The sequence below is a fragment of the Paroedura picta genome, chromosome 1 (assembly GCF_049243985.1).
Source record: "Paroedura picta isolate Pp20150507F chromosome 1, Ppicta_v3.0, whole genome shotgun sequence".
NCBI lineage: Eukaryota > Metazoa > Chordata > Lepidosauria > Squamata > Gekkonidae > Paroedura > Paroedura picta.
Genome location: NC_135369.1, coordinates 77,796,500 through 77,818,801, shown reverse-complemented (window position 1 = coordinate 77,818,801; position 22,302 = coordinate 77,796,500). Strand labels below are relative to the sequence as shown.

At 41.2% G+C, this 22,302-nt stretch overlaps 2 protein-coding genes and 1 long non-coding RNA gene across 6 annotated transcripts in view; 1 reads left to right on the top strand and 2 right to left on the bottom strand.

The window, feature by feature from the left end:
- The window catches only part of CEBPZ (CCAAT enhancer binding protein zeta), a 24,702-nt gene extending 9,261 nt beyond the window's left edge, over positions 1-15,441 (top strand). For both annotated transcript variants that reach the window (XM_077344131.1, XM_077344132.1), the window contains exons 9-16: positions 2,666-2,732; positions 5,257-5,357; positions 5,861-5,921; positions 9,236-9,417; positions 10,949-11,032; positions 12,748-12,809; positions 12,896-12,977; positions 15,157-15,441. In XM_077344131.1, coding sequence (XP_077200246.1) covers positions 2,666-2,732; positions 5,257-5,357; positions 5,861-5,921; positions 9,236-9,417; positions 10,949-11,032; positions 12,748-12,809; positions 12,896-12,977; positions 15,157-15,296 — 779 coding nt within the window. In that variant the 3' untranslated portion in view covers positions 15,297-15,441. The remainder of the gene's footprint in view (positions 1-2,665; positions 2,733-5,256; positions 5,358-5,860; positions 5,922-9,235; positions 9,418-10,948; positions 11,033-12,747; positions 12,810-12,895; positions 12,978-15,156) is intronic.
- Positions 84-13,382, bottom strand: LOC143840596 (uncharacterized). Its single transcript, XR_013232248.1, has 2 exons — positions 12,395-13,382; positions 84-5,532 (listed from the first exon to the last, which is right to left on the bottom strand). It is a non-coding gene; the product is annotated as an uncharacterized LOC143840596 (long non-coding RNA).
- On the bottom strand, positions 15,018-22,277 carry CEBPZOS (CEBPZ opposite strand). Of its 3 annotated transcripts, none has more exons than XM_077344189.1 (5): positions 22,145-22,277; positions 18,316-18,458; positions 15,595-15,639; positions 15,344-15,428; positions 15,018-15,257 (listed from the first exon to the last, which is right to left on the bottom strand). In XM_077344189.1, the coding sequence occupies exons 2-4, from the start codon at positions 18,419-18,421 to the stop codon at positions 15,346-15,348; spliced, it is 234 nt and encodes a 77-aa protein (XP_077200304.1). In that variant the 5' UTR covers positions 18,422-18,458; positions 22,145-22,277; the 3' UTR covers positions 15,018-15,257; positions 15,344-15,345. The 3 variants fall into 3 exon arrangements, with proteins under 3 accessions (XP_077200304.1, XP_077200316.1, XP_077200312.1); XM_077344201.1 differs by having other exon boundaries at positions 22,051-22,259; XM_077344197.1 differs by having other exon boundaries at positions 21,892-22,258.
- Between the last annotated feature and the right edge of the window lie 25 nt (positions 22,278-22,302).

Sequence of the window (22,302 nt, the reverse complement as noted above, 5' to 3'; positions counted from 1 at the left end):
CCGCAGTGGGTCCTAAGTGTTCTTAGGATTGCATCCAGAGATACCTGTAGAGTAGCTAACCCTTCTTATTGTACACATTTGGATCAGAGTCAAAACATCATATTATTTATTCATTTTTAACAGTTGATATTTATTATACAGGAAAAATTATTCTTCAGGGCTTGTGCAAGCACAACACATTACATTCTAGCAAATAGATAGGATAAGGTATCCTGAAGGCCTTTATGTGTATCTCCCTTCTTAAAATGTACTCATCTGTGATTTTAACTCCAAGCAACTTACTTACGCTGCATCTGTTATGTAATGCTTCTCAAGCCTTCATTAGAAGGTACTTCAGAATTTTTCTAGTTCTCACATTCAGACTATTACTATTAAATATATTTGATTCTAAAAAAACATTAAAAGTTTTTCTGAAGGTGGTCCCTTTTGTAATTATTAAACTTGCAAGTCATCTGGTGAGCTGGGAAGACCTAATCATAGTCCATGTTTATTAATGGGTATAGCAGAGTGGCCTCCAGTCTCTTGCAGCAAAGTAAAGTCACTTATCCAGCAGCTGAGGTGCAGAAAGGCCCCAGGACTAGATGATATTCCTCCTGAACTAATTAAAAACAATGAAGACTGGTGGGCTCCACTTTTGGCAGCCTTTTCCTATATCAACACAACAGGGCAGATCCCCAAGAGTTGGGAAACAGCAATTATAGTACCCTTCTATAAAAAAGGAAATCGGAAGGACCCAACAAATTATCGACCAATTAGTCTACTTAGTGTTCCTAGTGAAATCTATGCTAAACACCTTTTAGACAAACTATCCATTTGGCTAGATCAGGAAAAGCTGATTGGGAGGGAGCAAGCTGGATTTAGGGAAGGGGCATCCACCTTGGATCATTGTTTAACTATCCAGCATCTAATAGAGAAATATACCTCTACTAGTCCCGCCTCACTATATGCTGTCTTTGTAGACTTCAAAGCAGCATTTGACTCTGTTTCCAGAGCTCATCTCTGGGAAAAGCTAGAGTCCACTTCAATTGAACAAAGGCTTCTGATTCTCATTAGATCTTTATACCAGAACACGGCTCTTAGGGTAAGATGTATCAAACAAGGACATTTAACTGACCCAATGAATACCTTCAAAGGGGTCAAGCAAGGCCCCTGCACTTTTTAACTTCTATATAAATGATTTGATCCAAGTGGTCATAGAATCATAGAGTTGGAATACAGGCCATCTAGTCCAACCCCCTGCTCAACGCAGGATCAGCCCAAAGCATCCTAAAGCATCCAAGAAAAGTATGTATCCAACCTTTGCTTGAAGACTGCCAGTGAGGGGGAGCTCATCACCTCCTTAGGCAGCCTATTCCACTGCTGAACTACTCTGACTGTAAAATTTTTTTTCCTGATATCTAGCCTATATCGTTGTACTTGTAGTTTAAACCCATTACTGCGTGTCCTTTCATCTGCAGCCAATGGGAACAGCATCCTGCCCTCCTCCAAATGACAACCTTTCAAATACTTAAAGAGGGCTATCATGTCCCCTCTCAACCTCCTTTTCTCCAGGCTGAACATTCCCAAGTCCTCTAAAGTAGCATAATTTTAAGTTCAATTTTATGATGATTTAAATTGTATTATATTAAATGACCGTATTCTTTTGGTCTTTTAACTTTGTATAACTTGGTCTGAACGAGTGTAATAAAGTTTGAACACAGGAAGACCTAATATTTTTTTAAGGAATACTTTTTATTATGATGTTAAAAGTAGCAACATCCTAATGTAGTAAAAATATACAAGGGCGATTTCTGAAGTAGTTGGAACCTCTTTCTGTTTCTAATCCATGTTCCCAAGATATCCTGTGACTACATTCCTTCTGCCTAAATGATTTAAGACAGAAAATTTCTTACCAGACTAGATTATATAATGGATTGTTTGGTTTTTTAAAAAGTTACCCAGGCAAAACTATACCATTTCAATACAAAGTAGAGAGTCAGCTTGTTCTAGTTGTTAAGAGTGGCGGCCTGTAATTTGGAGAACTGAGTTTGATTCCCCACTTCTCTTCCACATGGAGCCAGCTGGGTTGCTTTGGACCAGTCACAATTCTTAGAGCTTTCTCAGCCTCACAGGGTGTCAACCTCACAGGGCGAGGTTGATACCCTGTGAGGTTTCTCAACCTCACAGGGTGTCTGTTGCGGTGAGAGGAAGGGTAGGCGATTGTAAGTCCCTTTGAGACTCCTTTTGATAGTAGAAAGTGGAGCACCAAAAAACAGCAATTCTTATTCTCAGAGGAGTTTTGTGCTTGCAAGTACTGGTTTGACTTTAGGCTCTAAGCATGAGAAACAGTGTGGTGTAATGGTGCTGGACTCGGGCCTAGGATAACTGGGTTTGATTTCCCATTCTGCCATGGAATCTCACTGGTAACATCAATCTGGATTCAGTGGTATAGTTGAAGACTCCAATTAACTGGTTGAAGCTGGCAGAGACATAAAAATACATTCCTTATTTATATTACTTTTTTAAAATCCCCACTTTCCTCCCATATGGTGAGCAAAGCAGTTTACTAAATGAAAATACCTAAATGATATGGATATGCTCCAATGAAGATGAGGAAAAAAATAGAGTGAATGACTTTTATTGCAAGTTCATTTTGTAAAACACCCATGATGTCTTTTATTTCTAGTAAACAGTAAGGAGTTCCTTGCACAAGATGAAAGCCAGATCCCAGTAGATGAAGTATTTTTTCACAGGTAATGGAAAACTTTTAACTATATGTCTGAGTCTCATGAGGCAGGGTGGTTAAGAAATAAATAATACTAATGGTGCCTCATGTGGAGGTTTCTTTCTGGTTAATGCTTATTATTATCTTTATGATTTGCATCACAAAAGTGTTCCTGATGTTGACTTATATGACTAAAAGGAAGGGAGGTTGTTGGGAGGATCACAGCTAGCAGCAGTATTTCAAATTGCCAGATTCTACTGAGAGATCTTAGTAACCATGGAGGGTCTTTAGGTGCTATGATGAAAATTGCCCATATTGACAGTCCTTAGAAAGGCCCCATGCTTACTGTCACAGAGAGCTTTCCCAGCACAGTCACAGCATTTAATTCCCCCACCTTTTCTCGTTTTGTTTTTCTTTATATCTGCTTCTGTTTGTGATTTTCTTCATTCACTCTAAGAAAAGCAAACTTTCTTTAGAAAAGTTTCTTTATTAGAGTGAAGCAAGTTACTATACCTAAAGCATACTTTGAACTAATGTACAGATTACATAAGAACACATATAGGGTTCAGGGGAGATGCCCCCCTTCCTGGGAACATAAGACAGATACCATGTCAAGGAAGTCACAACATCTTGATAACAAATAGGGGTGAGAAAATAATGGGAAGGAGGGAGAGACCAAAGGGACTTGAGAGGGGAAAGGGAAGAGAGGAATGTTAAGGCATCTGGTGTGTTCTGAGAACTGCAAAAGGAATGGCAAACTACTAAATTATGGCAGAACTACATGTGGGTTTCTGACACTTGTTGTCAATCCAAATGGTGGTATTCCTTGCTATCCGCTGCCATTCAGTACTGTGGCTTAGGTTGCATCAGCAGCTATAACTATGATGCACCATCTTCATTTTTTAGGTGTTTATTGGAATTTCTCATTTTTGGTAAGCTTTTTAAGATGATACAGGTTTTGGGGCAAATACTGTACTGATAAGCATTGTGGAATCATAGCTACCTGAAAAGTTGACATAGAAAAGCAGGATATCATGTCTTAAAGTAAATGTGTGAGATGTGTCTAAACAAGGGGTAGTCAAACTGTGGCCCTCCAGATGTCCACAAACTACAATTCCCATGAGGCCCTGCCAGCGAATGTTGACAGGGGCTCATGGGAATTGTAGTCCATGGACATCTGGAGGGCCGCAGTTTGACTACCCCTGGCTAAACCATGGGACATTCTCATGTCACACCATACTCTTAGGCAGATCCATCTGTATAACTTTCTCCTGGGAACTCCTTTTGACTCATGAGAAAAGAAATATAACATAGAGGAAAGTATTCAGCAAAAGTCATTGGCTTGAGACTGAGGAGATAAGGCAAGACAGAAATGTTTAAAATAAACATTAAATAAATAAAATTATTGAATTTATAGACCAACCCTCTCAGCAAACAGGCTGTGGGCAGTTTACAGCACATTAAAATTCTGGTTAAAATACAGTAAAAACTATAAAAGAAATAAATATCCTATAGTTATTCAATTATTCCATTTCTCAGCCATTTGTTCAGTGATGGGATGATCTGGAACGGGTTTTATTTACATGTTTTTACCTCAACCATATTTTATTTACATGTTTTTACCTCAACCATAATCTTGTTTTACGGAAGTATTTAATGAATGTGGGAAGGTGATTGCAACTGTCACTGAAATAAGTGTATGGTTTCATCTATGAACTAGCTTGAGCAATTTCATGTCTTTACAGTAGTGTTTTATCATTTTGGATAATATTTATATCTCTGGATTTGCTGCAGGGCCCCCCAAGATGGTGCCCATGGGTGCTATGGTGCCTACCAACATTTTTCCTGACACTTTCCAAACATATTTAGAGAGTGGGTAAAGCCAAATTGCAATTCTGCCCAGGGAGGTTCCATTGGAGATCCGATTGGTTGAATAGATTTTGTTTAATGTTACTTTGGGAGCAGCTGCCGCTGTAATACAATAATCTTGACTGAATGGCTGACAGTTAGTTGTCTGTATATGCAAGAACATATTTTAAAGCAGTATGTCCCTTTTAAAATGAATCCTGTTAAATGGAGCTTCTGCCTGAAATGCTGAATAGCTGCTATTAGAGTTATTTATTTATTATATTTCTTATTTATTATATTATGCGTAATGTCACTCCCTGACATGTTGTGGTTGGCTGTCTCCAAGGCAGCCATTTTCCAGTTGCACCCACCATCCTGTGTCAGAATGCCAGAGGCACCTGCAGGCTCAAAAAGTTTGAAGTCTCTTGGTGTACTTGGTTCCCAAATATCATGTGAATGCTTTTACGTTTGGCTGGAGCCAACTCTCCCTGCTTTATCAGCAAACAAGCACTGGGCTGGTGGTAATTTTTTGCACTGTGATATCATAAGAAAGGGAATGTGTTGGCCTAAATAGATTTTAGAAGTCTCACAAAATTAACCCAGAGAAATAAACCATACTATAACTTTGTCCAGTTGGCATATTTTGTTGATTGTTGATTTATTTGAATGTTCACAGCATTTTATTTTTTATTTTTAATCCTCAGATTTTATAAAAAGCTTGACATCGAGAAGGAAAAAAAGAGACCCGCTAGAGATGATGAAAGCGTGGAAGATGTGGATGATGATGAGTTTGAAAGAGCATTAGGTAAGGCTATTGGACACAGCTCCTTACTTTAACTTTGTCAAGGGCAGGTAACATACTTTGTCGTCCATGGAAGATGGTTACAGTTCTTTGGCAGATTTTCTAAGGTTGAGCCAGTTGATGAAAGGCAGGATGACTTTCTATAAAAGGGTCCCAGTTCAGAGGTGTTCAGAGGTGTCTGTGAAGAAATCCAATTGGAGTTCACTTAATGCTTTACTGCACACTGCAAAATATCACAAAATCTTTAAACCTGCCTGTGCTATGGCCTGATTTTATTTATTTTATTTTTTTCTTGTCTGCGCTTCCTACAGCTCTGGTTAAGTACACAAAATGTAAACGCTCATTAAATACAATTTATAAAGGAAAGAACAAAAACATGAACCAGTATATCTGCCAGATTTCCAAAGAATTCCTCCAATCAGCATTGTTCATTGAGCATGTTTTTAATAGTAAAAATGTTATTTGTTTTGATATTATGAAATCTCCCTACATCTTGTCTCTTTCAGATTCATTTGAACAAGATAGTTATTTTGATACAGTTGACAAAGAAGACCTTAATTTTGCTGGGTAAGGTGTTTTAATTAACCCCCCATCCAAATTAAGCAGTTATATGCTGTGTTTATTTCATATAATGTATTATGTCCCAATTGATTTATTTATATTATATATTTGTATACTGCCTTCCCCGAAGGCTCAGGGCAGTTCACATAAAACAGGAACGATATATATATCAATGTTATAAAATTCTTCTTTAAGAAAACACTTTCAATGAAACATATTAATGTACCTTTCTGAAATTCAGCCATTTTAGTGGTGGATTTACCAAATTAAATCAACTTCCTTGTAATCTGATTACTTTTGCAAAGTAATCCTTGTGGTATCTTTCTGTCCACTGCCTGTTTTGGGGACTGAGAAGTTTTCAGAACGGCTTACATTTCTCTAAAGGGTGCATTCCTCATACCTGACATGGCTACTCTTCTTAATTGCAAAGTTTTCTACTCCTTGCCTAGTCAGATAAATACAGAATCTTTTCCCCACTATTTTATTGGGCTGTTTGGTGATGGCTAATATGGGAAGAGAGCCCTTGGATTGTAAATACCTGCTTCCACACCTTAAAAGTTTGCTGAAAGCAGCTTTGTCTGCATGTTTTGATGTAAATTATGTTGTGTGGTGCTCATACCCATGATGTGTTTGTCCTTTGATGTGGCCAACAGTATGCCTAGCATTTTTATATCTAAGATCCTAGATCTGTGCGAATTGATCTGAAAGAACCCCCCTTCCCAAGTGTCATTCCCACAATCCATAGCACAAATTAGATTTCCCTCTTTGTTTCAGTGTGCTTTAAAAGGATGGAAATATCTTATTGACAACACTGGATATGCTTAAATGGCATAGCATTCAAAGGATGTCAGGTGGACTGTTCACAAACTGCTTCTTTATACCTATGAAAGTTTGACATTTTTAATCTTGAAGAAAGCTCAGTATGTTCATTGAGGGAAGGCTTAGGGTTTTTGAGGCGTTTGGACCAGGTTTTTCAGATGCCATTTTAGTTCCACACAGCAGCTGTAGGGAATGAACTGAAAAAACAACAGCAGCAGCATGTTTGGGCCTAGACACAACCATGGGAAAAAGAAGGGCTCCCTCTGAAGCCATTTTTCTGCATTTAAACAGTGCTGGGAGGAGTTGTTTCCCCATCCTATTGCTCCAGTGTGTACAGAATACCACATGTAATAACAAAAATGAGGAAATAACCTCACAGCACTTTTTCAGTGCAGGAAAATGACTGGGGGTGGGAAGGCAGGAGCCCTTGCTTTCTCCACAGTGGCATTCTGAGCCCAAGTGGGCTATTCTCTTTTTATTGTTTTTTTTTAATAGCCATTTCCCAATAGCTACCGTGTGGCTGCAGGTGATCTGAAGTGGGAAATCCAGTCCTAAGACTTTAAAAACCTGTATATCTAGTTTTGTCCTGAAAAACAATGGGATCACTAATCAGGTTTTTCAGAAGTGATCTCAGTTGATTGCTTTGCGTCGTTCCCCCCCCCCCCCCGCAACTCCCTTGTCTGCCAAGCTGCTGACAGCATAGCATTTCCACCTTTTTGGCCCATAAAGGAAAGATGAGTGTACATGGTGATTTAACAGGCTCATTGTATGTTCTTGTTCCCACTGCCTCAAATTTCATCCACTCAACTGTGTTACATTAAACAGGAAGACTGAATGCAATTCTAACCTGTATAAGAGCTTTTATATAATAATAAGATTTTAGAAGATGTAATTTCTTAATTGAAAGCTATTTATCAAAGTGTGCATGGTGTACTTTATGTGATTTAATTTCTATAGTGTATCTGTATTATAGGAAGAAATGGGATGTCTGGAAACCTACTTGGGTACCCTTTAATTTATCCAGGGAAACCCTTATGAAGCAGTCTTGCAATCTGTCATTCACCTGTGGCCCCTGTAGCATAATGTGCTTGTTCCTCATGCAAAGAGCCAGCAATTCTTTAACAGTAGGAGGAAGAACTGGTAGGGATAGCAGTGGGGAGACTAATAGTGAACAAGGTGTCGTTGATGGTGGAAAGTGCCGTCAGAACGTACCCTGTAGGGTTTGCAGGGCAAATGTTCAGAAGTGATTTGCCATTGCCTGCCTTGGTATAGCAATCCTATACTTTCTTGGTGGTCTCCCATTCAAGTATTATGCAGGGCTGACCTTGTTTTACCTTCTGAAATATGACGGGATCACACTAGCCTGGGCTATTCACTTCAGAACAAGAAGCAACTTCTAAATATTTACAAAGTTACTACAGACTTTTAGTCATTAGGTTATCTACAGTACTAGTCATTAGGTGATCTACAGAACAATTTCCTGGGAATAAGCCTTGTTGAGTAGACCGGTTGGATTCTGAATAGCCGTGCTTCGGGTTGCACTTTTAGTGTATTTTCTTTTACAGCAGTTTTCCCTCGTAGTACTGCACTTCCATTACTGGAGAAATTGGGTATTACTATAGTGGTTTAACAATCAGTGTCAGTTCAGATTTCACATGGTACTGTAGATGCTTATAGACTTCCATAGGAAAGGTGTTTCCTCACAGGGATAGTCAGTGCCTATTTCTCTTCTTCCCTCCCTTGCTGTGTATACAGACAGCATACTAGGATAGGTTGGCAGCTTTGACCAAGTAAAAGCTAAGGGCAGAATGGAATAATTGGACCTGCCATTACTTATTATTTATTACATTTCTATACTGCCCTCCCAATATGGTTCAAACTTACTTATCCACTTAGACTGCCCTGGTTTACTACCTAGACCAACCTTTCTCAACTTTTTTACCATGGAGAAACCCTGAAACATTCTTCAGGCTTTGAGAAACTCCAGAAGTGGCAGAATTGTGCAGAATATGATTGGGAAGCCTAGCTGTGTACATACCCACCAAGGGCCCCTTCCCTTCCCACCCCCTCCAGGCCCATTATTGGCCATGGGGGGGGATAGGTCAACATGACCATATGTGGTCATATCACTGGAGAAATATTTAACAAGTTTTAAAAACCTTGGTTGAGAAAGCCTGGCCTAAACACACACCATACATGCAAGAGGAGAACTAAGCTGAGCTATATGGGTATTCCTTCTTGTATAAGGAAATACACCTCTGTATTTAGACATTGCTTATAGACCTTATTGACATTTTCTTATACAGTGAAATAGCCTGAACAAAAACGCTATTGTTATCAGCATTAGTTCAGCCTGCTTAAAATGGCTTTATAGATTGAATTCTTGCTTACAAGAAATTCAATATTATTTGTTAGTCTTGAATTTCTTTTTCAAGCACTTTGAGAGAGGTAGATGTGTGGTCTTTCATTTACAAGTTTCTTGGTTTTTTAAAAATTCCTAGCCATGTCAAAAGCAGTGGTTGTAAGAAAAGCCAGAGTGATGATGCAGACTGGGAAGAGTCTGATGAGGATGATCTTGACGATGAAGAAGTGTCTCTGGGTAGCATGGATGAAGACTTTGGAGAAGACCTTGATGAAGAAGGCGGAACTTTCATGGATGTGTCTGATGAGGACAATAACCCAGGTAAAAACTCATGAAATTGTTAATCATCTTATTGAAATTCTAATTTTAAATTCCATAGGGAACTAGCTATTTGCAGTCATATATTCTGAAGGTGGCTCCTAGGGCTCCATTTGATAATTACTGTAGTATGATCCTCTTTGAGTAGAAGTCTCCAGATGAGAGCAGTTGTTGTGCAAAACAGGTTTGCCTGTGCCAAGCCTGGTGCCAAATTGGCAAGGACGACAAATTGCCCTTGTGTCTGAGATGCTCAGCTCTGCTCTCAGGGGAATATGATTGCAGGGGCTTCTGCATCTGAGGAGGAGAAAAACCACTGGCCTTCTCAAAATAAAATACTCCATTCTTTACTCTTAACTAGGTACCAATCTTAACACAGAGGCACTAAGCCACCATTAGGCTTTGCCAATGGAGAAAACATGACTATATGCATTAGGCCTTGATTTTGACTGGACAGTTGTAGGTGCCAAGCATCCATAACCATTTCTTCAATGTAGGGTCAGTGATTCTGTTGTTCTCATTAGATGGATATGAATTAGAAATAGGATGCCTTCCAAAAATGTAAATTTCAAAAATCATATTAATGAATTATTGAATTGATTTCCTTGTTTATTTTATAATTAATTTCTCAAAAGTTTCACATACCCCAAAGTGGCCTGTATTTCCTCTGGCAGAAGAACCACTTTGGAATAGGACTGTTCAGGCTGAAGGAAGAGTTCAAACTTGGTTGAAGAGAGCGGCTTGATATAGAGTTGCCTCTACTTGTGTGATATTTTAAGATTCCAGTAACTTTCCCCCTTGACAGAGAATGAGGTGGCTGGATGGAGTAATTGAAGCTGTAGGTGCAAACTTAAATGGACTCTGGGGAATGGTAGAGGACAGGAAGGCCTGGAGGATCATTGTCCATGGGGTCCTGATGGGTCGGACACGACTTCGCACCTAACAACAACAATTTTCCCTCCTGAGAATCCACACATTTTTAGGTCAAATAAATGCTAAATCTGTTTGCTGCCTCTGCTTTTCGTTTGCATTAGTGGCTTTCAAAAATAGTTGGTGCTTTCTTGGAATTAAGGGAAAATAGGTTTGCTTCTTCCAACTGAAAGAAATCTGTTATTGATAGCAGTCAGAGGCAGCTAAGAAATCTTTATGTTCAGCAAACATAATTTAATAATTGACTTTGTATTGTTGCATCCTCCAAGGAGTCACACATGGGGAATGGATCACTCATGTATTCTAAGTAGGAACTGAAACTCAATAAGGTGTAGTGGTTAAAGTATTGGAGTAGGTTTTGGGAGACTCCGGATTGAATTCCCATTCTGCAATGGAAGCTAACCTACCTCACAAGTGAGGATAAAATGGAGAAGAGAATGATGTAAACCTCTTTGGAGAGAAAGGGGAATTAAAATGAATAAAATAAATGAGAAGATTTCAGTGTTCAGTTAAATACTGCAAATGGAATATTCAAGAATTCTCATTATTGGTGTTCAGTTTTAACTCATATGCTTAATAAAAGGTTGATTCGTTTTTATGATGACAGATGAAAATGAAGACCAAGTCAAGCCTGTCAGTAGTAACAAAGGCAAAAGGACAAAAAAAATGGATTTTGCTGGATCACTGAAAGGTAACATTTAGATTTTTAAAACCTACTATATATGAAGTCTGGGAAGTACATGGAACACAATGGCAAGAAAGAGTGTGTGGGCTACTAATCTTAGCCTCCCTGTGAGAGCCAGTTTGGTGTAGTGGTTAGGAGTGCGGACTTCTAATCTTGCATGCCAGGTTCGATTCTGCACTCCCCCACATGCAGCCAGCTGGGTGACCTTGGGCTCGCCACGGCACTGATAAAACTGTCCTGACCGGGCAGTGATATCAGTGCTCTCTCAGCCTCACCCACCCCACAGGGTGTCTGTTGTGGGGAGAGGAATGGGAAGGCGACTGTAAGCCGCTTTGAGCCTCCTTCAGGTAGGGAAAAGCGGCATATAAGAACCAACTCTTCTTCTTCTTTAAAATTAGAAATAACTTCAGAGAGAACAGAGGTGTGGAGCAACCAGGCTGACTGGAGATGAAGATTATGTTACTTTAACAACATCCTTAGTTCTTGTGTTATTACGATGAAACACCAGAATAATGATATCCTTAGGAAAAAGTGCCCTAAGACAGAACTGACTTTGCAGTTTAGTTGTTCTGAGTGAATGCTATGGTATATTTAAGACTATCTTGGAAATGGTCACCAATTACAGTTACTCTGTCGATTTTAGGGTTTCCTGCTCTGGGTTTTTGCTAATGCAAGAAAATACCCTACTTTTCACTACCTGAAGGAGTCTCAAAATGGCTTACAATCACCTTTCCTTCCTTTCCCCACACCCTGTGAGGTAGGTGGGGCTGAGAGCTCTGGAAGATCTACTCTGTGAGAACAGTGCTAACAGGACTGAGACTACCCCAAGGTCACCCATCTGGCTGCTTGTAGAGGAGAAGAAATGCAAGGGCCTTGAGGCAGCCATATAACCGTCTAGTGGTGGAGAAATAACCACAGTTAAGGGATTGGAAGCACCTCATAGACTTGCACACTGCTACTGCCTTTTCCTTCCTTCCAGTCTTATTGCTAACTATGGCTAGCATAACATTTGCATGGCCTTTGGTGATCTTCCTAAAGGCATATTTAGGGCATGTCAATCAAGGCTCCACAACCTGCATGCCATACTTGATAGGGGTGCACTGGGCCCTGTCCTGCAGGTGGAGGGAGCCATGCACTCAGACCAGCCTGTGCTTTGTGACACCTGCAAGAACAGGTGGAGGATGGCTCAGTGATGTTCATGCCAGCTGCAGGCAGCCTGCCCCCTTGACACCATTCTAGATAATTTGTTGCCAACAAATAAGCATTCCTACTATTCAGAGGGGTCTTTTAAAATGTTGAGGAAAGAGGCTTTCTTTTCTGTTTCTGCTTAAACACTCAAGCACAGGTTTCCAAGTTTCATTGACTTACCAAAGTCTAGAAGGCAGAAATATACAAGCAAGTCCCCCAAATCTTTCTCCATGCACAGAACAGGGATCACTTCTCTTTTAAGAGCTATCTCCTGTTTCACTGGGCAGGAATTACTTCTCTTAATGAAAAGCAATTTCCCTTTCTTGCTTAAATGGGAACCCTCTTGCCTCCTTCCCAGTCCACAATCAGCACTTCAACTGTCAGTTCCCAACTGTTTCCACAGAATTCTATTTGAACAGCCTGTTACTCAAAGGTTCTCAGTTACACATTAACCCTTAACAGTCTGTAATACTATAATATTTGGCTTTTTATATGTAATTGTGAATGCTGTTGAATTGTACTTTTATTTAAAGGATCAAAGGAAAGCAGAAAAAGAAAACTCAAGGATACTGGGATGTTTGCTGCAGCTGAAGAAGTATGTTTCACTAAATTCTGTTATCTAGTAAAATTCATTTTGCATGGTAGTATGTGAAGTACTAATTGAATTCTGCTTCTTTGAAGTTTGGCTACTTGCTGGATGAAAACATTGGGTCCAAGTTTGACAGTATTGGAATGAATGCAATGGCCAACAAAGATAATGCAAGTAAGTGCCTCTTCATGGTGGATTTTTGTAGTTATGACGTCTTGATGGGAACCATGGGCAATAATCTTAAATATCCATGATATTTAAAGGCCCGGTTTTCAGGCAACTCACTTATTGCTCTTTCCCTCCCTTTTTTGTAAACCAAGTGTTTTGTCTAACACAACACAGAGAATAAGGCCTACTCAGACACAGCATCTTGTTGATCTTTTGAAGTGCTTCTGGAAGAGCATTCCTGTGGAGAAACGTGTCAAAATCAACCATCCAAACATGTGTTCCCAGATTCTTTTTGTAGCCTGCTCCACATATCCAAAAATTATATAACACATTCCACTGTAAAACACTAGAATGTTTGGAAGCTGACATCCAGACTTAAGGAATACTAGATAATTAAATTGTCTTATTCACTATCAGTGTCCCCAAAACAGTGTGGATAAATTACCACATAAATATTGTTTTACCTTACCTGTATCTTTGAACAAAGATATCCTCCCATATTACTGGACAGAGGAGGAGATATATTGCAAAGTAAGCCAAATTATGTAACTAATATTTTTCACTTGTTATTTATGGAACAACACAAACATCTGTCTGAATATCTATCTCCAACTGAGGCATTAGGTCATTGCAGTGTGCTTAAAAATATACAGACTTACCCTCCATTCCCTTTAATCTGTTCTTCAAAGCTTGAGTGATCATATCTCACTGTATACTGCAAAAAACCTTATTAGGTACAAAAGACCAATAAAATGGAAACTCACAGGAATTCTTAGCTTGGGGATTGAGTGTTGTTAAAATCATATTCCACATGACATTCTTGTTGACAAGTTGGTAACATGTGGTATGGATCCTATTACTGGTTGACAGATCACACCCAAAGGGTGCTTGTTAATGGTTCGTCATCCTTTTGGAGAGGAGTGACAACTAGAGTGCCCTAGGGATCTGTCTTGGGTCCTGTGTTGTTCAACTTATTTATAAATAATTTGGAAGAAGGAATAGAGGGGGTGCCTATTAAATTCGCAGGTAATATTAAACTGGGAAGGGTAGCAAACACAACAGGAGACCGAATGAGGATACAGGATGATGTTGACAGTTTGGAAAACTGAGCTAAAATGAATAAAGTGAATTTCAATAGTGATAAATGTAAAATTCTGCATTTAGGTAGGAAAATCAAATAGGATGGGGGAGACTTGTCTTGGCAGTAGTATGTGTTAAAAGAGTCTGGGGGCCTTAGTAGATCATATACTGAACATGAGTCAGTAGTGTGACTTGATGGCTAAAAAGGCAAATGGGATTTTGGGCTATATTGAAACTCGGGTCCAGATTGCACAAGGTGATGGTATCACTTTGCTCTGCTCTGGTTAGGCCTCACTTGGAGTACTGTATTCAGTTTTGGGCTGTTTAGCCTGGAGAGAAGACGATTAAGATATGATATGATAGCCATTTTCAAGTACTTGAAAAGCTGTCATATAGAGGAAGGAGCAGAGTTGTTTTCTGTTGCCCCAGACGATCGGACCAGAATTAATGGGTTGAAATTAATTCAAAAATATTTTTTGAGGGGGGGGGGATCATCTGGGGATGAAATTGAGGTCACTGTGGGTGGGCAGGTAGTTGTGAGTTTCCTGCATTCTGCTGGAGGTTGGACTGGAGATCCCTTCCAACTCTTTGATTTTATGTGTTTGGAACTCTCAAGTTTGCACATGGAAACTTTGAAAAGGATACCGTGTAGACTGTAGACTATATAAAATAAGCGCATTGAATTTTCCACGGTATAATGCAACTCATTTGTAAAGGGCTTGTTACCAATATGTAGTAAGTTAATTGTTTTAGAATGGCAGCAGTGGTCAAATATGCAAGTCTAAAATAGTAATAGAAGAAATATGTGTAAAAACATGGAATGGATTACATAAATTCTGGCCTTAAAAGCACAGTGGTTTGTAGCATATACTTTAAGGTCTGTATTACTTGTCCTGATAAAATTTGATAACGCCTGTTATAAAAATATTATTTGGTTCTGTTTAGTGAAGGAGGATACCAAGCAGCTAGTAATTCATGCTTTATTTATGCCTCTTGAAACTCTTAAGCAGTAGTCTCTGGATCTGTTCAAGTTCTCAGTGGCAGGTTTTCCAAGGAGATGGTTATTCTTCCAACTTCTCTGATTTGCTGTATCTTTCTTCACTAGATTTCAAGCAGCTCAAGTGGGAGGCAGAGCGTGACAGATGGATTCACAATAAAGATGTGAAAAGTATCATCAAGCAGAAAAAGAAGTTCCGGCACAAACCGCTGAAAAACAAGCACAGAAGCTGCAAGACCAGAAAATAGCTATTGGCCCTCTTAAGATAAACTCTTAAAAAATTCTTTCTACTTACAGCTAGTTTTTACTGCTCAGCCATGTCTCTTTATCGCTTTCCCTTCGGCCATAAATACCGGACCATTCATTGCATTTGTAATAAACTGTGAAAAATAATTAGTTGCGGTTATCTTTCACATAGCAAAGAAATTTCTCAAAGATTTCTTTTATTCTGATTCTGAGGAAAGAAAAGCAGTGCTATACTACGATTTACAGAAAAATGGAGGGAAAAGCAGGAACATACTCCATTATAAGCAGGTCAAAACATACCTTCCAGGATAGATGGGTATCTCCTGTTCATTTTTTGCCTGAAATCTGAGAAAATGAAAACTTTCTGAAGACCATGTCTAACTGCAGTAGATTTTAGTTACAGCAACTAACCACTTTAGAAATTTCTAGTTCTGTTATTACGCATAAATACCTACTTTAGCTTGGATGTAACTTTGCTTATTTTGTGTATTTTATTCATTTTCTTGAATTTCTATACCGCCCTTCCATAAGGCGTAGAGCGGTTTGGTATACATCATAATCATAGTAACAGTAATCATAACAGTGGTTCCAAAATTAATCAGAATGTTATAACAGATTCACATTGTAACAACTTTTAACATGAACCCCTAGGGAGGTTAGTTTGGTTCAGGTCATGGAGGGGGGTCTGGGGTGACCGGCAGATGTTGCTGGAGTCTGTCAGCCTCAACCAAATGCATTTTTATCCTGCGCTTCCTCTGAGGAGCTTGAGGCAACACATAGGGGGGTTTGGTATTTGAAAAGAGCAACATCTTTCTTAGTGGCTAATCATATCTCCACAGTTACTTAGGGAACTTTTCATTTACAAAGCTAGTTGGCTTGCCATGTGTTTCCAGAAGGTAACGAAGCATTTGGGTGCATGAAAGGATGCACTCGAGACCCATCAAGGACACCATCACCATATAACTGGGGGTGGGTAACTGGTAGGGATAGGGTGACTAGATAATTGCTAGCGAGGTGGCATATTGATTGGTACTTGTCACAGCCTGGCTTTATTTGTGAAAACTAGGTTAAGGTATGATGCAGTTCCTTGTTTTACTGCTTACTGTGCCAAATATCTCACAAGTAGTGCCTTGTGGTACTACCATATTAATGTATTCTGAGAACTTCCTACCCAATATGTTGGGGGAAAATAACAGAATGCAATTTAATGTACAAAGTTGATTGGTAACATGAAAAAGCTTTATCTTGACCAGCTTGAATGTATGCAAATTTTTAAAAAACCCAAAAAACCCCACAACAGCTAGTGTAGAAGTATCCCATAATACCCCCTCATATGTTCCTTTTAGTAAAACCAATGAATAAAAATGAGAATGGAACCATGTACTAAGAACAACTAGTACTACCAATAGTGTTAAATTCCAACTCCCATATTCTAGATAGAGGACACTGGTCCCCAATGAATACCATTGCACCTACCAAAGGGTTTCCTGGTGCTCATTTGTTTCTTCAACAAACAATCTCTTCCCAAAAGCAGAAGCTCTTCCTGGCTTTTCTCCATTTACTGGAGCAGGAGGTGCTTTAGAACAGTGGTCTCCAACCTTCTTATCACACTTGACAATTCTACTGAGGCCCAGGGGGGATAGTCTTTTGCCAAGGGACGTTGCTGCTGCCTGAGCCCCTGCTCCACTTGCTTTCTCGCCGGTGCCCCTGACTTCCTGCCGCCCATTGGGGGGCGCTGCCAGCAGCAGCTGCACAGTGCCATGCCGAGGGGGTGCCCCAGCGATGGCGGCCGCCAAAAAGCACCAAGATGAGGTGGGAGGGCAGCTCTCAAGGCAGCAGCCGGGGAGGATGAGGAGGAGCTGTGGCCCGGTACCGACTGATCCGTGGACCGGTACCGGTCTCCGGACCGGAGGTTGGGGACCACTGCTATAATCCTTAAGATCAATGTAATGAAATGCTTTCTGCTTCAGACATGAGACATGTTATGGTCAGGGTTGTGTGGCCTGATAGATGGTTCCATATTATACCACTGTAAAAATAATTCATTGTCACTTGCCCCAGAGGTGAGCCAGTGGCAGAGTAGCAGGGCAGCCCCTGAGGCAGCAGCCGGGGAGGAGGACAAGGAGGAGCCACGGCTCAGTACTGACTGATCCACGGACCGGTCCCGGTCCCTGTTCTGGGAGTTGGGGACCACTGCTTTAGAAGAACTCAGGTACCATCTTTATTGACTGTAGAAGCACCCCATAGCTGTTGAAAGAGGATTCTTGACTTGGAACTTCACAATTTGAGATTGGCTCAGCGTGCACACACACACTCTGTGCCCGTGGCATCCATTGTATGGTGGTGTCCATTAGCTATCACCAACATTCAGAATCAGAAGACCTTTATTGACATACTTCTAGCGATAGATCCTAATCTAATCCCTGATCCAGAAGCTGACAGCAGTTATTTCAAAAACAGAATAGCTCTTTTGCCTATGTTTAGAAGGGGTCCAAAAACATTCCTTACTGTGAGAGGAGCATCACAGGGACACTAGAAAGTAGCTTTTCAAGACTCAGTACATAATAGGTAGCCTCTATATGTATTGTCAGGGAAGAAAAGCCACAAAAGTAGACATAGCATTCTACATAAAGATGGAAGTTACAGGGGTATCCTATCACTCTGCTCAATGGATGCATGTTCATTTAGCGGAAGGAGATTTTTGTCTACCACAAGTTTCTTTCACCAGCAGAAAAAGCCTCTTGCATCAAAGGAAGGTTTTTGTGCTGGATGAACGCACTGTCCTGGAGAAAGGAAAGACTGAAATGACCAAGTAAGCATCTTAGCATCACAAGATTTGGGTTAAAAGTATATACTAAAGTTCCTAGATTTCTTTATAATGTCCTAACAAAGGAATTACATTTGGTTGTCTTCTGACTAAGAAACAAATCAGAAACTATCAAAAGTTTTTGTGATGACAAATTTTTTCCAAATAATCCCCCCTTATATTGACAAACCTATTCTTCATGATAATCCCCTTACCTTGATTTGTATCCATTCTGTAATATAGCAGATAGGCTCCACCGAATCCACAAACTTCTAGGATTAAAACTCCTTTGAAGATCTTTATTGGCAGAAAAGGATTCATTGTGCAGCTGGCTTCCAGCACATGGACAACTCATTCACTACCAAAAAAGTATTCAGGCATTATCATGGAACAGCCACATCCGTTTTTTCATTGTGCTAATTCTCCTGTTCTTCCTTCTAATGTAACATATACATCGTTTAGCACTATCTTCTGTTATTTATGTACCTGATGGAGATCCCACTGTTACATTACCAACAGATTTAATGCATTAATTGGAAATGGACAACTTAATCACTATAGACATTCATTTGTTCAAGCCAAGTAATCAGATGGCAGAAGCACTTATCACCATCAAATCAGAGTCCAGTAGCACCTTTAAGACTGAGGAAGACTAAGGAAGAGTGCTTGCACTCGAAAGCTCATGCCTTGAATAAATCTTTGTTGGTCTTAAAGATGCTACTGGATTTTATTGCATTTATCACCAGTTAGTTATAAACCTTCCCCCTACTTATCGTGTATATTTTTGAGTTCTGCACAGAAATGTCACCAATTACATTTCAGATCTTTTAACCCACTGTTTACCATTCTGATAATACTGGGGCCTACTGGGGAACAGTCAAGAAGGCAGTGAATTTTACTTCCCATTCAGTTGACTCTGCTCTAAGTGTCCATATCTCTCCATCTCTTAACACACTTAGAAGCTCTAATTTTTTCCTTATAATATCGGAAGTGTATGATCCTTTATGCAACACCAGCACAAAACATTGTTTCACAGCATGAGATAGAGCTGGAACTCCTCAGTTAAGTTCTTGTGCTCCAATTCTTGTGTCAGCTGAAGAACTTCATTTATCTTCACACAGAGATCTTCACTTCATCCCTGGAATTTCATGGTGATAATGAACCATCTCATCGAATTGTTATAAAAACTACTTTTATCTTGCTAAGTAAATGAAATCTTCTAAGGTGTCCTTGTACGATCTGGACCCCCCCCCCCCGGAGTGGCCTACCATCGCTCCCAAATTTACATCTGGTTGGCATAGCCAGGAATAGATGAATTGAAGAATAAGGGCCCAATGATCACCATCTATGCTGTTCTTATCTGTTTTTATATTGTATTTTTATTTTATTATTTATTTATTTATCATACTTATATACCACCCTCCCTGGAAGCTCAGGGCGGTTTACATCATAACAAGGAACAATACATAAAACAGTCTATAAAAACATGTAATAACCTTATACTAATAACTAATAATTGTAACCAGATAACAATGCAACAGCACAGTATAACGGTATACCAATATGGCAGTACAAACAGGTCCAGGGCTTATTGATGGAATTCTAAGGGGGGGGGCGGGGGTGGAGCAGGGGCCCTTGGTTGCTGTTGATTACGTCTGGTCTCAGCCAAATGCCTGGTGGAAGAGCTCCTTTTTGCAGGCCCTGCAGAACTGTTTAAGCTCCGTCAGGGCCCTGATTTCCTCTGGGAGCTCATTCCACCAGGTAGGGGCCAGAACAGAGAATGCTCTGGCCCTGGTCGAGACCAGACGGACTTCTTTAGGGCCAGGGATCCTTAGCTGGTTGGTTGCGGTAGAGCACAGAACTCTTTTGGGGGCATAGGTGGGGAAGCGATCCCTCAGGTACACTGGGCCCTGACCGCGTATGGCCTTGAAGGTAATTACCAGAACTTTTAGTCTGATCCGGAATTCAACTGGTAACCATTGCAGTTGGTGGAGAATAGGCCGGATATGAGACCTCCACGGTGTTGCTGTGAGGATCCGGGCCGCTGCATTTTGAACCAGCTGTAGTTTCCGGGTCAGGGCTAAGGGCAGGCCTGCATAGAGCGAGTTACAAAAGTCCAGTCTAGAGGTGACCGTCGCATGGATCACTGTGGCTAGGTGTTCCGGGGCCAGGTAGGGCGCTAGTAGTTTGGCTTGGCGGAGATGGTAAAATGCCAGCCATGCTACCTTTGTGATCTGGGCTTCCATTGTGAGGGAAGTGTCCAGAATCACGCCTAGGTTCCTGGCGGAGTGAGCCGTAGAGAGCTGCACGCCATCCAGGGTAGGCAGGCGCGCTTCCTCGCATGGGCCCTTCCTACCTAGCCACAGGACCTCCGTCTTTGAAGGATTGAGCTTCAGACGACTCTGCTTGAGCCATCTCGTCACTGCTTCTAGGCAGCTGGCTAATGCTTCTGGGGGAGAGTCAGGGCGGCCATCCATCAGGAGGAAGAGCTGGGTGTCATCTGCATATTGATGGCAACCCAGCCCAAACTTCTGTACCAGCTGTGCGAGAGGGCGCATGAAGATGTTGAATAGGATGGGAGAGAGGACCGCTCCTTGTGGAACTCCACAAGTAAGTTGCCAGCGGTCTGATGTTTTCTCTCCTATTGCAACCCTCCGTCCACGATCCTAGAGGAAGGAGATCAGCCATTGAAGGGCTGTCCCTTGTATTCCAGCATCGATGAGGCGGCGAGCTAGAAGCTTGTGATCGACTGTGTCGAACGCAGCTGAGAAGTCTAATAATATCAGCAGTGCCGACCCGCCTCGGTCCAACTGGCGACGGAGGTTGTCCGTCAGGGCGACTAGCGCTGTCTCTACCCCATGGCCAGGCCGGAAACCTGACTGGGAGGGGTCTAGGACCGAAGCTTCTTCCGGGTATTCCGTCAGTTGGTTTGCGACTGCCCTTTCTATCATCTTGCCCAGAAACGCTAAGTGCGAAACGGGCCTGTAGTTGTTAGGCTCTTGTGGATTTAGAGATGTTTTTTTCAACAGTGGACGTACCACGGCCTCTTTCAAACCCTCCGGGAATTCTCCTGTTGTGAGAGATAGGTTGATTATCTCCCGGGGGGGGGGGGGCTTTATCCTTATGCCAGCTGTTTTTAAGAGCCAGGATGGGCAAGGGTCTAGTGGGCATGTGGTTGGCTTTGTTGTTGCTAGTATCCTGTCCACTTTGGTCAGCGTGAGTCGTCTGAAGTTACTCATAGTTTTCTCTATGGGTTTTTAAATGTTTTTACTATGTTGTGAACTGAGCTAGCTCACCTGGGAGTGGTGGGATAAAAATCCAACAAATAAACAAACAAATAACACAAAGGCATAATATTGGTCACTTAAATTTATCCACAAGGGAGATGGGAAACCATGAGCTTGCCTAGGGGCCATTATACAAAGTGTTAGGTACTATACCAAGTGTGATTGTGTGTGTGTAAATTTGCTATCTTCATATCTGACTTATGACGGCCACTTAGGAACTTAGAAGGCAAGAGATATTCAGAGGTGATTTGCCACTGCCTGCGTCTGCATGGATTCACCTTCTATAGCCTGGACTTCTATGGGGGTCCATCCTGCATAGCTTCTGAGATCCGATTAGGTCGAGCTAGTTCTGGCTATAGAAGGTGAATCCACACATATATATGACTGACTGCAGAATAAAATGGTGGTATAATTGATGGGAAATGAGAGAAAATGCATGAAATGAACCCGCGTCTATATTGCCGGACCTATTCATAGACTAGTCAAGTATGCATTGACCCATACCGGATTTGGACGTTTTCTGCCATTTCCTGTACAGAAATATCTTCGGTTTAGGAAGTGCTTGTTCTCCATGGTGTAGCTCTACCCCATAGCAAACGAGAGAGTCTCTTGTCCTGCCTCCCTTTATACGCTAGCCGCTTACTCGCCCCACAGACAAACTACCCGAAGGCGAAGCGTCACTTTGCTGCTCCGTGGAAAACCGAAGCCCGCTCGGAGCCTCGTGCCTTGACGCGCAGCAAGTGCGGCGACCACGTACCTTCGCCGCTCTCCCCAAGCGGCCCTGACCGCCGGGATCCCACGCGCGCGGCCAGCCTCAAGGCCCTTAAGGCACCAAGGCTCTTCCGCCGGCCTTTCAGAACTGGAGAGCCGGGGGGGGGGGGGGGGGGGAGGACGAGGAGAGTGGCGCGTGCGCAA